We start from the raw sequence: 13,630 nt of genomic DNA, 5'->3' as shown, positions 1-13,630 counted from the left end.
CCCCATTTCAGGAGAGATTGTGCAGTAATCTGAATTCCTTAGGATCAGAAACAATGTAATTCATGACATGGAGTGAATCCATGACACCAGGGCTGGAGCCAACACATCTCCTGCAGGCGGGAATAAATGTATATTACAGCCCTCAGCCACGCACAGCTTAGAGATCTATCAGGGCACAGGTGGAATGTTTGTCCTGGAGATTATCACAATCCTCCTTGAAGTTAGTTGGTTTTAATACAAATTGAAAAGTCAGGATAAAGGGAAACTCTGCTGTTATTGGACAGAAACGGTGTCTTTCCCTCATCCTTCAAACATGCCTCAATCACACCCATCCTCAAAAAGCCCCTCCTTGACCCATCCTCTGTGTCTAACTATCGCCCAACATCTCTCCTCCCTTACGCCTCAAAACTACTGGAACAGCATGTATATCTTGAACTGTCTTCCCACCTCTCCTCCTTTTCCCTCTTTGACCGGTTACAATCTGGCTTCCGACCGCATCACTCAACTGAAACTGCCCTAACTAAAGTCACTTACGACTTACTAACTGCCAAGAGCAAGCGACACTACTCTGTCCTCTGCCTTCGACACCATGGACCAGTCCCTTCTGCTACAGATTCTCTCATTTCTTGGCATCACAGACTTGGCCCTATCCTGGATCATGTGGCATTTTGGTGCGCGCGGCGCACCCTTAAAAGGACGCATGCGCCAGCAAACGCATACCTGCGCACGGCCTGCGTACCCAATGCTAAAGATAGGGTACGCAGGTCACATGCAGCGTCTTGCGCCCATAGGTGGAGCGGCCGGGAGGAGGCGCGGCCTGGGTTGGAGCTTAGCGGCGGCCGTGCGCAGACCGACGCAGGTCAGTGAAACGCTAGTGTGAAACTAGCCTAAGTCAGTTCTATACCAAGATGGCGTCCGTGTCTTCAGGCAACACCCTGGAAGGAATCCTTGGAATGCAGAAGCTGAGATACTGGATACCATATATGGAAGTGAAGCTGAAATGGACCTATCATAGACTGACACTGGCTACTCAGAAGATTGTGTGACACCCATTTCCTGTCTCTTTGTCTTGAGAATAAACTTCAGTTGTGTGCAAGCCTTTGCTGAGAAAAGAGTAGACATCTAACTCTGTGTTCGCTGTGACTCTTGAAGCGCGCACTCGGCCTATATTGGGTCAGGTACAAACAATCATATAGATCTTGCTTTAAGGGATCACCCTCACACTAATCCCAGGGGGTATGTGGATCCTCCAGGTTGTAAGTTCTATAGAAAAGGGCTTTCAATGCCCAAAGTCATTTGAACAGTTTTGGGTGGAGGAGAATGTTGTGATCTAGAGGCAAAATGGTGATCATGGTAATACGGCCGGACTACACCACCGATAAAGCAGCCACAGCCGGTGACTGAGAGGAATCTGTGACTTCTCTGCATTCAGTGGTTACTACTCACCTGGGTAGTCATATGTGGGAATCTCCTCTTTACACCGCTCATCACCCCTCACATATGTCTCTGTAGTATTAATATGGGTCAGATTTTCACCCTGAAACAAATATTGTAAAAGTCACCGACAGATGGAGAAGTCCCATCTATGATCAGCTCTAATCCTGCCATCTCCACCGTTCTCATCACACAAGTATAAAACATATAATACTGGGGGATAAAACAAGACTGAGCACAAGACCTTCACAGCCATCTACACATCATAGGGGAGATCTCCTGACACCTTCTCTCCATCTACCTGAAGATCCTGAGGAGCACTGGGATCTTCTTGGTTACAGTCCTGTAGAAGAAGAGGACGGGGACATCTCTCTGGTGTTGTCCTCTTACTGGATAGATCTGGAGGAAACACATACAGGGACTGAATTCATTCTCTACATACAGATAATTATAGGCCGTGTGTATTTAGTCCTGTCTATTACCTGGTGATGTGAGGGGCTGGGGAACCTCCATTATGACGTTCTTGTACAGCTCTCTGTGTCCTTCTACATACTCCCACTCCTCCATGGAGAAATAGACAGCGACATCCTGACACCTTATAGGAACCTGACACATACAATGATACCGTCATCCCCTGATCCCTTCATAGCATTACTGTATAATTTCCCAGCATTCCCAGCAGTGTCACCTCTCCAGTCAGCAGCTCAATCATCTTGTAGATGAGTTCTAGGATCTTCTGGTCATTGATGTCCTCATGGATCAGGGGGTAAGGTGGAGGCCCCGTGATTGGGCTCAGGGGTCTTCCCCATCCCTCAGACACAGGGTCCTGACAGCGATCACTAGAGGTCTTCTTCACCACTGTGTAATCCTGGTTATGGAGAGACACATTAATAAATCTCACTCCAGACATTCCCAGAGTCCTCACCTCTCCAGTTCTGTCCATCTGTTATTCCCATAGATAAGAATGATGTAATGTGATGTCATCAGAATCTCTCACCTCTCCAGTGAGACGGAAGAGGATCTCTAGGGTGAGGTGTAACATCCTCTCCGCCATCTTGTCTCTGTCCATATCCATCCTTGATGGGTAAATCAGGAAAATTCTCTTCTGTAGAAGATCTTCACTGAGAGGATCCGATATTGTAGAGACCTGAATGAGAAGATGATCCGATGTAACATCATAAGAATCCTGTGTAATAATACACTTACTGGAGATAATAAGGGAAACATATGAGGAGATTTATTATCTTACAGGGTTTAGTTTTCTTCCCTGACATCTACTAATAAAACCTATATATTTAGGCCCCAGACAACAAGCAGTTTCCTCCTCGGAGTCGGCAGCTGAACACGTTCCTCATAGACTCATCTTCCATAACGCTAATTCTCGTCTCATTACCGACACTGGAATCGGCATTAGCAATACTGCAGGAGATATTCATTACACGCGACATGAGAAATAACTCCTTCATGATGAGGACGACATCTTCATCTTCTACTGCGGCTCTAGAGACAGATGTGGCCAGAGTCGGTCACTGCCTCCATCCCCACCGGCCGTCTATATGAAGGTTTCCCGTCTTCCCCGCACTGGAATCTTCTATCTATATGTAATATATGGGTACAACCCCAAGAACACAGTGGGGGAAACATCATACTTTGGGGGGGATTTTCTGTAAAGGGGACAGGACAACTGCAATGTATTGAAGAAAGGATGGATGGGGTCATGTACCGGGAGATTTTGGCCAACAACCTCCTTCTCTCAGTAACAGCATTGAAGATGGGTTGAGGCTGGGTCTTCGAACAGAACAACGACCCGAAACACAGAGACAGGGAAACTAAGGAAAGAATAACAAAGGGGGCGAAAGGGTTAATAGGACTCACAGGAGGAACCGGCCCAGAAAGCAGAAGGTCCAGGAGTGTCCACCACATATATGACTGCTCTGTGCGCACAGGACCTGTGATGAGGTCACAGGAGGGGAGGAGTCAGGGGTCACATGATCAGGGGCCTCAGTGTGTGCAGGACTCTGCTGTGCTGGTTGTCATGGTGCTGGATGAGGGGAAGTTTCTGTGTGGGGTCAGGAGGGGTTTACAGGGTGGATGTAGCAGAGCCGCGTGTGTACGAGGTGAACGGAGCGGAGCCGCGTGTGTGTACGAGGTGTACGGAGAGGAGCCGTGTGTGTACGAGGTGTACGGAGCGGAGCCGCGTGTGTGTACGAGGTCTACGGAGCGGAGCTGTGTGTGTACGAGGTGTACGGAGCGGAGCTGCGTGTGTACGAGGTCTACGGAGCGGAGCCGTGTGTGTACGAGGTGTACGGAGCGGAGCCGTGTGTGTACGAGGTGTACGGAGCGGAGCCGTGTGTGTACGAGGTGTACGGAGCGGAGCCGCGTGTGTACAAGGTCTACGGAGCGGAGCCGTGTGTGTACGAGGTGTACGGAGCGGAGCCGTGTGTGTACGAGGTGTACGGAGAGGAGCCGTGTGTGTACGAGGTGTACGGAGCGGAGCTGTGTGTGTACAAGGTCTACGGAGCGGAGCCGTGTGTGTACGAGGTGTACGGAGAGGAGCCGCGTGTGTACAAGGTCTACGGAGCGGAGCCGTGTGTGTACGAGGTGTACGGAGCGGAGCCGTGTGTGTACAAGGTCTACGGAGCGGAGCCGTGTGTGTACGAGGTGTACGGAGCGGAGCAATGTGTGTACGAGGTGTACGTAGCGGAGCCGTGTGTGTACGAGGTGTACGTAGCGGAGCCGTGTGTGTACGAGGTGTACGTAGCGGAGCCGTCTGTGTACGAGGTGTACGGAGCAGAGCCGCGCGTGTATGAGATGTACGGAGCGGAGCCGCGCGTGTACGAGGTGTACGGAGCGGAGCCGTCTGTGTACGAGGTGTACGGAGCGGAGCCCTGTGTGTACGAGGTGTACGGAGCGGAGCCGTGTGTGTACGAGGTGTACAGAGCGGAGCCGCGTGTGTACGAGGTGTACGGAGCGGAGCCGCATGTGTACGAGGTGTACGGAGCGGAGCCGTGTGTGTACGAGGTGTACAGAGCGGAGTCGCGTGTGTACGAGGTGTACGGAGCGAAGCCGCGTGTGTACGAGGTGTACGGAGCGGAGCCGCGTGTGTACGAGGTGAACGGAGCGGAGCCGCGTGTGTACGAGGTGAACGGAGCGGAGCTCTGTGTGTACGAGGTGTACGGAGCGGAGCTCTGTGTGTGCGAGGTATACGGAGCAGAGCTCTGTGTGTGCGAGGTGTACGGAGCGAAGCTCTGTGTGTGCGAGGTGTACGGAGCGGAGCCATGTGTGTACGAGGTGTACGGAGCGGAGCCGCGTGTGCGCGAGGTGTACGGAGTGGTGGAGCCGCGTGTGCGCGAGGTGTACGGAGTTGTGGAGCCGTGTGTGTACGAGATGTACCGATCAGCGCTGTGTGTGTACGAGGTGTACGGAGCGGAGCCGCGTTTGTGTGGACCCCTCTGTGTACTCCCAGCTTTAGTCGCAGACCCCTCTGTGTATGCTGTATACACCCGTATACCCCCAGCTTTGGTCACAGACCCCTCTGTGTATGCTGTATACACCCGTATAACCCCAGCTTCGGTCACAGACCCCACATATCTCACACTGTAGAACTGACGCTGGACACACACGGTAAAACTGCGGTCGTCGGTCTCTCATCTCTCGCACTTATACTGATAACATAAGATGGAGTCAGACGAACCCTCCTACAAAATGTGAGAACAAAGTCATTACTACAGGACTGTGTGAGAAAGGGATTTATTCTACAAGAAACGCTGGGGCCACAAATGAGAATAACATAATGTCGTTCATCTTCTCTTTCACCATAGATATTGACAGTGAGGGCGACTTCCACTTTGCCGCAATGTGGATTTTAGTGGCCATACATATAATAATAATAATAATAATAATAATAATAATAATAATTTTTATTTATATAGTGCCAACATATTCCGCAGCATTTTACAATTAAGCGGGGACATGTACAGACAAAAAATTCAATACAAGTTAAGACAATTCAAACAGTGACATTAGGAGTGAGGTCCCTGCTCGCAAGCTTACAATCTACAAGGAAATGGGGGGACACAGTAGGTGAGAAATGCTTGTTAATTCAGGTCTGGCAATTATAATAGGGATTTTCATATAAAGCTGCATGATCCGGTCATCAGCCCGTGTGTTTAAGTGCAATAGACAAGTATCAAGTACAGTTATCATGTGCATGAAGGATGTGGAGACAAATGAATAGTAGGGTGCAGATTCAGAATAATATTTGGAAGGAGGGAACAGGGTAAACTACTACATAAGTAGTTTACCAGGTTCTGAAAGCTTTTTGGAAGCCGGGAAGGCCTGGTTCCCAGTAAAAGGGTAGAAGATTCCAGAACAACCGGTCCACCATACATCTGTGCTATCAGACACTTCACCTTCTCCCAAAGCTCAGAAACCACCGTACAAGACCATCAAATATGTCTCATGTCACCAGATATTCCACAGCCCCAAAACAGTCTCCCGAGATTTTAGGAAAAATGCTGTGAATTTTTTCCTGTACATAATAGACTCTGTGCAATAGTTTTAAGGAGGTCTCCACAAGGGAAGTCTGGTGACTACCTTCTGATAGGGTGTCACAGCTACGATACCATTCATCAATTGACTGTTCAAACCCCAAATCCTCCTCCCATTGTAACATATACTTCAATTTTTTATCATTTTGTGGAGAATTTCTAGCACAGTAGATCAATGAGATCGTTCCCCTGCCCAAAGGGTCATTTAGACATTTATTTTCAAAACTGGTTGCCCTGAGAGTAGTACCGCTCGGGAGGATCTGCTTTGCAAAGTGGAAGATCTGGTTCAGTCGCATTACCTCCCTAACTGGAGGTTCAAATTTTTGAACAAATTCCTGTCTGTCAAGTAAGATATTAAATGGGGAACACAAATGTTTAAGTATATGAATACCTTTCAGCTTCCACCAAGAAAACATTTGTGTCTCAAGGCCTGGCGGGAACATGGGGTTTTGTAATATAGCTGTCAGGGGAGAAGGGCTTGATTGTAAGTTATATTTAAACTTTCCTCCAAAGAAGCAACGAGTGGACAGTAAAAAGAGCCACATTCATTAACCCCCCGTGGAAGTCGGTCTGTGGTCCACATTAGGCCTGATAAAGAGAATGGTTTGGAGAGAAATGATTCCAGAATAACCCATCTCGGACTATTGGGATATGAACACGCACTTATTAATGGAGCAATCTGTGCCGACTTGTAATAAAGTGTAAAATTAGGGAGGGATAAACCCCCTTCTTTTCTGTGATGGAACATAAGTTTTTGCACAATTCTGGGTTGTTTTCCTAGCCAAAGAAACTTAGACATCACAGAGTGTAGATGAGTGAACGTTCTGGCTGGTACCATAATTGGGAGGGACCTAAATAGATATAAGAAGCGAGGCAGTGACACCATTTTTAGTGCATGTGTTCTGCCGAGCCAGGATAACTTTGAGGAAGCCCATCTATCCAGGTCCCTCTGGAAGTTTTGGATCAGTGGAGTGTAATTCCACCTAAACAGAGGTGACCTGTTGGCTGTTAAGTTGATACCCAGATATGTTAGATAATGTTCTTTGTGTATAAACCCAAAATGGGAGGCTATATTAGTTTGCTCTTAGGAAAATTTACAAATAATGCTTCGGATTTATCAATGTTAATCTTTAACCCTGAGATCTTCTCAAATTTGTGAAGGAGGGAAAACAAGTGAGGGAGTGTAGTGTGGGGACTTATTAATGTTAGCAGGAGATCATCCGCAAAGAGGCTGACTTTATATTGGTCTCCCATATTCTCAGGGCCCAGGATATTCTGATCTCTCCTTATTGCTTCCACAATGGGTTCCATTGCAAGTGCAAAAAGATCCGGAGATAGAGGACCGCCCTGCCTGGTACCCTCTGAATATTAATTGGAGGGGGATGTGGTGACGGGAGTTTTACATAAGCGATAGGGCTATCATATAACAATTGGAGGCACTTTATAAGTTTAGGGGAGAATCCGACTTCCGATAGAACCGTAAAGAGATATGTCCAGGACGCCGAATCGAAAGCCATCTCAATATCTAATGCAAGCAGGAGAAGTCGCTTTCGCTGTACATTAGTTGTATGAATAATATTTAACGCTCTCCTAATATTATCTGGGGCCTGTCGCGCTGGTATAAAACCAACCTGACCCCGATGGATGAGGTGAGGGAGGATTTTATTGATCCTGTTAGTCACAATGGATGTAAAGATTTTGAAGTCAATGTATAAGAGGGATATAGGTCTATAATTTGTGGTGAGATGATCTTTCTTAGGATTAGGGATTACGGTTACATGCGCCACGTAGAACTCAGGGGGCAGCTGTGAGCCATTTAGTAGTGAATTACAGAGGTTTTTATATGTGGTGTCAGCACATCGCTGCATTTTTTATCATATATTGCTGTAAGACCATCCGGCCCCGGGGCCTTTCCTCTTTTTAGTTTTTTGATTGATGAAACTATTTCCTCCTCAGAGATGTGTAAATGGAGTTGTTGTGCCGCGGACTCAGTCAGGTTAGGTAGATGTAGTGTGTGAAGGAATGACTCCAGTAGTGAGGGGGGTGATTGTGGGGGGAATACAAACTCTGGGGGTATTCATTATAAGTGCTATACATGACATCGGGGTGGGCTGAGGTCTGACCCTTAGGGTCTTTTATAGAGGAGATTATATGCAGTGACTCTCTCATTCTGAGCTTACGAGCGGCATCTTATTAGGCTTATTGGCATGGTGATAAAACGCGGCTTTACTCCAAGTTAGCGCCTCTCCGTTCTGGTGGTGAGAATGGCGTCTAGTTGTCATTTCATATCTTGTATTTGTGTAGATAAGTATAGGGGTGAAGAGCGCTGATTGGCCAATTCTCACTCCTGCAGTTTCTCCTCCAGTCTGGGCTGTAATTCAGACCTTTCTTCTTCCTGTCGGCCGATAACTTATCACAGAACCGGGAATAGATTTTCTGTGCGCGAGTCACATTGCTCCAAGTGAGGCCTCCTCCGCTGTGTGAGTTTAGGGGAAATTTGTTATATCTTCTCTTATAGCGGTTACATTAGAGATTTGGGCATTTTAGCTCCTGGTGTGGAGTCGATAGCACAATCATATGCCGCCATATAGTAGATGGCCGGTAACTGGTGAGAATTCCCTCCTGTGTGGGGTCTATTTCCCTCCAGAGAAATCACACGTCACATTCCACACATAACACTGTGTAGAGAAGGCGGCGCGGGGTAATTGTGCCAGTAGTGAGGGGCGAATAATGGCGGGAATGTCACTGACTGAGGAGAAGGCTCCATGGAGGTCTGCACTCCGGAGATCATGTGACCCCTGACTCCTCCCTCCTGTGACCCCATCACAGGTCCTGTGCACAGAGCAGCCATATATGTGGAGTGCGGCTCTGCAGGTTAGTGATGGGCAGTCCGGCTCTTCTTCCTCCTTTCCCCACTTTTCTCACTCCTGTCCCTTCACTATAAAGCCTGGGCCTCATTATACAGCTGTACAGGGGTCTAGTGAAGGCTTTTTAGCCCTTTCCTCAGACTGTAGCTCCTGGGCACAGACCCTCACTCCTGTCCCTTCACTATAAAGCCTGGGCCTCATTATACAGCTGTACAGGGGTCTAGTGATGGCTTTTTAGCCCTTTCCTCAGACTGTAGCTCCTGGGCACAGGCCCTCCCTCCTGTCCCTTCACTATAAAGCCTGGGCCTCATTATACAGCTGTACAGGGGTCTAGTGAAGGCTTTTTAGCCCTTTCCTCAGACTGTAGCTCCTGGGCACAGGCCCTCCCTCCTGTCCCTTCACTATAAATCCTGGGCCTCATTATACAGCTGTACAGGGGTCTAGTGAAGGCTTTTTAGCCCTTTCCTCAAACAGTAGCTCCTGGGAACAGGCCCTCACTCCTGTCCCTTTACTATAAAGCCTTTGCCTCATTATACAGCTGTACAGGGGTCTAGTGAAGGCATTTTAGCCCTTTCCTCAGACTGTAGCTCCTGGGCACAGGCCCTCACTCCTGTCCCTTCACTATAAAGCCTTTGCCTCATTATACAGCTGTACAGGGGTCTAGTGAAGGCTTTTTAACTCTTTCCTCAGACTGTAGCTCCTGGGCACAGGCCCTCACTCCTGTCCCTTCACTATAAATCCTGGGCCTCATTATACAGCTGTACAGGGGTCTAGTGAAGGCTTTTTAGCCCTTTCCTCAGACTGTAGCTCCTGGGAACAGGCCCTCACTCCTGTCCCTTCACTATAAAGCCTTTGCCTCATTATACAGCTGTACAGGGGTCTAGTGAAGGCTTTTTAGCCCTTTCCTCAGACTGTAGCTCCTGGGCACAGGCCCTCACTCCTGTCCCTTCACTATAAAGCCTTTGCCTCATCATACAGCTGTACAGGGGTCTAGTGAAGGCTTTTTAACTCTTTCCTCAGACTGTAGCTCCTGGGCACAGGCCCTCACTCCTGTCCCTTCACTATAAATCCTGGGCCTCATTATACAGCTGTACAGGGGTCTAGTGAAGGCTTTTTAGCCCTTTCCTCAGACTGTAGCTCCTGGGAACAGGCCCTCACTCCTGTCCCTTCACTATAAAGCCTGGGCCTCATTATACAGCTGTACAGGGGTGTAGTGAAGGCTTTTTAGCCCTTTCCTCAGACTGTAGCTCCTGGTCACCATGTGATCTCACCATAACCCTAACAAGCTAATTAAGATGTAAAATCTTGATCAAAATTATCTCAGTACACAAATCTCCCAGGGTGCCCAAAGTTTTGCATCGCCCCTTTTTCCTTTTTGCAATTATGAAATTGTAAAATAGTCTATATATAAATATTTTATTATTTTTGCCTAAAATACAAAGGCCATGTGTGATCTTAGAGGTTCGGCCTTTTAGAGATCATTTCATCTTCATCTTACTACTGCTCACAATAACGGTCATTTTGACCAGGGGCGCCCACACTTTTACATGCCGCTGTCAATGCTTCGTCCCGCTGGTGCTCAATATTTAATAGGGTCTTACTATTAAACTTAATGAAAAGTTCGGTGAATTTCTTTGAGCTGTTATTACTAGAGATGAGCGAATATCGTCGGAGAAGTTGTTATTGGCTAATATCACTTACCGAATAGCTGCATCGGGACCCCGGATCCCTGGAGCGCTCCCGATAATCAGCTGCATGTGTCGCCCTCCATGCAGGTGCTGTGACTATCACACAGCGCGACACACGCAGCTGATTATCGGGAGCGCTCCAGCACACTGAGTCCTGCACACACTGAGGCCCCTGATCATGTGACCCCTGACTCCTCCCCTCCTGTGACCTCATCACAGGTCCTGTGCACACAGAGCAGTCATATATGTGGCAGACACTCCTGGATCTTCTGCTTTCTGGGCCGCTTCCTCCTTTGAGTCCTATTAACCCTTTCGCTCCCTGTATTCTCCTTTCTGACAGGACAATATCTGAATTCGGATAGTGTGACAGGAATATAAGCAATGTGGAAGGAAAAAATGACAATTTTACTTTATTTCCTCACAAAAATGTGACTTTACCCCAAAATTGTCAGCGTAACAAATCCTTATTTCCCCACTGTAGTTTGTAGACTCCATATACAGATCCCTTAAGTGTGAAAAGAGCTGAATTCCCCACTTAAGTTATTGCATTTTGGAAATTGCCCCCACTGGGAATTTATCTCCAGGTAAAGCACAATTGTGTCTCCATGGGGGTTGTGCTCACAGCCCAACATCGTGTGGCCTCCAAAGAAATGCCACCCCACACCATTACTGACCACTGCCAAACCGGTCATGCTGAAGGATGTTGCAGGCAGCAGATCGCTCTCCACGGCGTCTCCAGACTCTGTCACGTCTGTCACATGTGCTCAGTGTGAACCTGCTTCCATCTGTGAAGAGCACAGGGCGCCAGTGGTGAATTTGCCAATCCTGGTGTTCTGTGGCAAATGCCAAGCGTCGTGTACGGTGTTGGGCTGCGAGCGCAACCCCCATCTGTGGACGTCGGGCCCTCAGACCATCCTAATGGAGTCAGTTTCTACCCGTTTGTGCAGACACATGAACATTTGTGGCCTGCTGGAGGTTATTTTGCAGGTCTCTGGCAGTGCTCCTCCTGTTCCTCCTTGCACAAAGGTGGAGGTAGCGGTCCTGCAGCTGGGTTGATGCCTTCATACGACCCCCTCCACATCTCCTTGTGTACTGGCCTGTCTCCTGGTAGCGCCTCCAGCCTCTGGACACTACGCTGACAGACACAGCAAACCTTCTTGCCACAGCTCGCATTGATGTGCCATCCTGGATGAGCTGCACTACCTGAGCCACTTGTGTGGGTTGTAGAGTCCGTCTCATGTTACCACGAGTATGAAAGCACAGCCAACATTCAAAAGTGACCAAAACATCAGCCAGAAAGCATTGGTACTGAGATGTGGTCTGTGGTCCCCATCTGCAAAACCACTCCTTTATTGAGGGTGCCTTGATAAAGCTGCCACGAAACGCGCGTCGGGGTCCTCCTGCCCGCACCCTGAGGTAAAATGCACTGATCATATTGTCTTATTTTATACTTACCTTCTGCTTGGAAATGCTTCTTAGGGGTTTTTTGCTGCCTTACTTTGCACAGGCACACACTGGCTATATGATCCCCTAATTGTATATTCTCATTCATGCAAATCTGCATACTTTTGGATTGCTTATTTTGTCACATTTTTAAAGACACTCATATGCTGATTATACAATGCTTCAATCCTTTTTATATTTTTGCACATTTGCAGTTTTTTGACTTATAAAAAATTTGTTTTGAGATGCACTGGAATTTATTGAAATAAGTCACAAGTCCCATGTATAAACACTTGTTTATTTTGCAACCATTCAAGCATTTTTTGCATATGTAAATTTTGGATATTTTTGTGCGGTTTTCCTCTTGATGTGGTGATTTTTTGTAGTGCCCGCACTTTAATACCCGTATTGTCAGTTTTACATAAAACTTTTTTAACTATATTTCAATAAAGATTGCTATATTTTAGACATGGCTTCCTGTTGCTTTTTGGATGATCGAGTATAATAAAGTAGTTATGGACGTGATGTAACTAACATTGTGCAGTGACTCTGCTTTCCATATAGTGATGGATATTTCTTGTTGCTGAAACTGTGATTTTTTTTTCACTTTAAACCTTTTTTAAACCCCTCTGATCAGTGCGATCACACAACATACAAGCCTCTGATGGCTCCGGTGATGCCCTGTACTACTGTAGTGCCGTGTATCATCACTGCCTGTCAGTGTAATACTAACGCCCCATACACATGAGATCAGAGTTGGCTGAACGGTCATTTGGCAGACGGCGATCTCTCCCGACTCACCCATACACACAAATATTCCAGCTTTCCTGTGGTCTGTATGAGAGAGTCGCCTCCAGACTCCTCTAGAGGAGGATTATCTACAGGAAGAACAAACGGATTATCCTCTGAAATTCAGGATGTCAGATCCTTCTCTGCCCTGACATCATCTGTTGGGAGGCCCCCAAATGCATTATATGGTCGGCCAAACCCCCCGAAATCAGTGCTTTCATGGAACTTTAGTGTAATGTGTATGGGGGCGTTATAAGGTAACTTATTGGACGCTGCCTCTGGCCCGGCCTAATAGACCTTCATACATTGCAGCCCAGACACCATTATTAGGCATGTAAGTATCAGAGTAACTAGGCCGCCCCATACTATCGAGTACTTGGGGGCGGGGGGCATTCAGCCAAACTCTGTCACACCTTCTTAGATGTCATGTTTGCTTTTCACAGCAGCAAGTGGTTAAACTGTCAGGGTTTTTGTTGAAGCCTCATCTGTGCCGTCCCTGCGGTGTACATCTATGTTCTGGGGCACAAAAAGATTCATTTCTTTTTAATAAATGTTCAACATGTTAAAAATTATAAAATGTGTCTTCTGCTTTTTGTATATTTTCTTTCTTCTTGCAAGAATTGTTGGAGCCAATTTTCTTTAGAAACATTTTAATATCGGCTTTTTCTGGAGTTTTTCTTGTAATATAGGAAAGCCTAAGGCCAGAAATAAACCCCATAAATCACTGTACATGGAGACTTTGGGATCAGATCATTTCTGTCCGTTGTGTTTGTGGAAACAAAAAATCTTCTATAAAAGCCTCAAACTTCTGTGTGTGACTCAGAGCTGAGATCTAACGTGATAGAAGATTCCAGTGCGG

At 47.2% G+C, this 13,630-nt stretch overlaps 1 protein-coding gene across 1 annotated transcript in view; it reads right to left on the bottom strand.

Annotated features, from left to right (window-relative positions):
* LOC141060290 (uncharacterized) overlaps window positions 1–13,630 on the bottom strand; it is a 64,484-nt gene that overhangs the window by 50,032 nt on the left and 822 nt on the right. Inside the window, 5 exon segments of the mRNA XM_073556506.1 lie at window positions 1,447–1,537; window positions 1,736–1,833; window positions 1,917–2,040; window positions 2,123–2,302; window positions 2,432–2,581. Coding sequence (XP_073412607.1) covers window positions 1,447–1,537; window positions 1,736–1,833; window positions 1,917–2,040; window positions 2,123–2,302; window positions 2,432–2,581 — 643 coding nt within the window.

The sequence above is a fragment of the Dendrobates tinctorius genome, unplaced genomic scaffold, assembly GCF_039654945.1.
Source record: "Dendrobates tinctorius isolate UK_male_01 unplaced genomic scaffold, ASM3965494v1 ptg000233l, whole genome shotgun sequence".
Taxonomy (NCBI): Eukaryota; Metazoa; Chordata; class Amphibia; order Anura; family Dendrobatidae; genus Dendrobates; species Dendrobates tinctorius.
The sequence above is the reverse complement of the archived record's forward strand: the minus strand, read 5'-3'. Positions and strand labels throughout refer to the sequence as shown.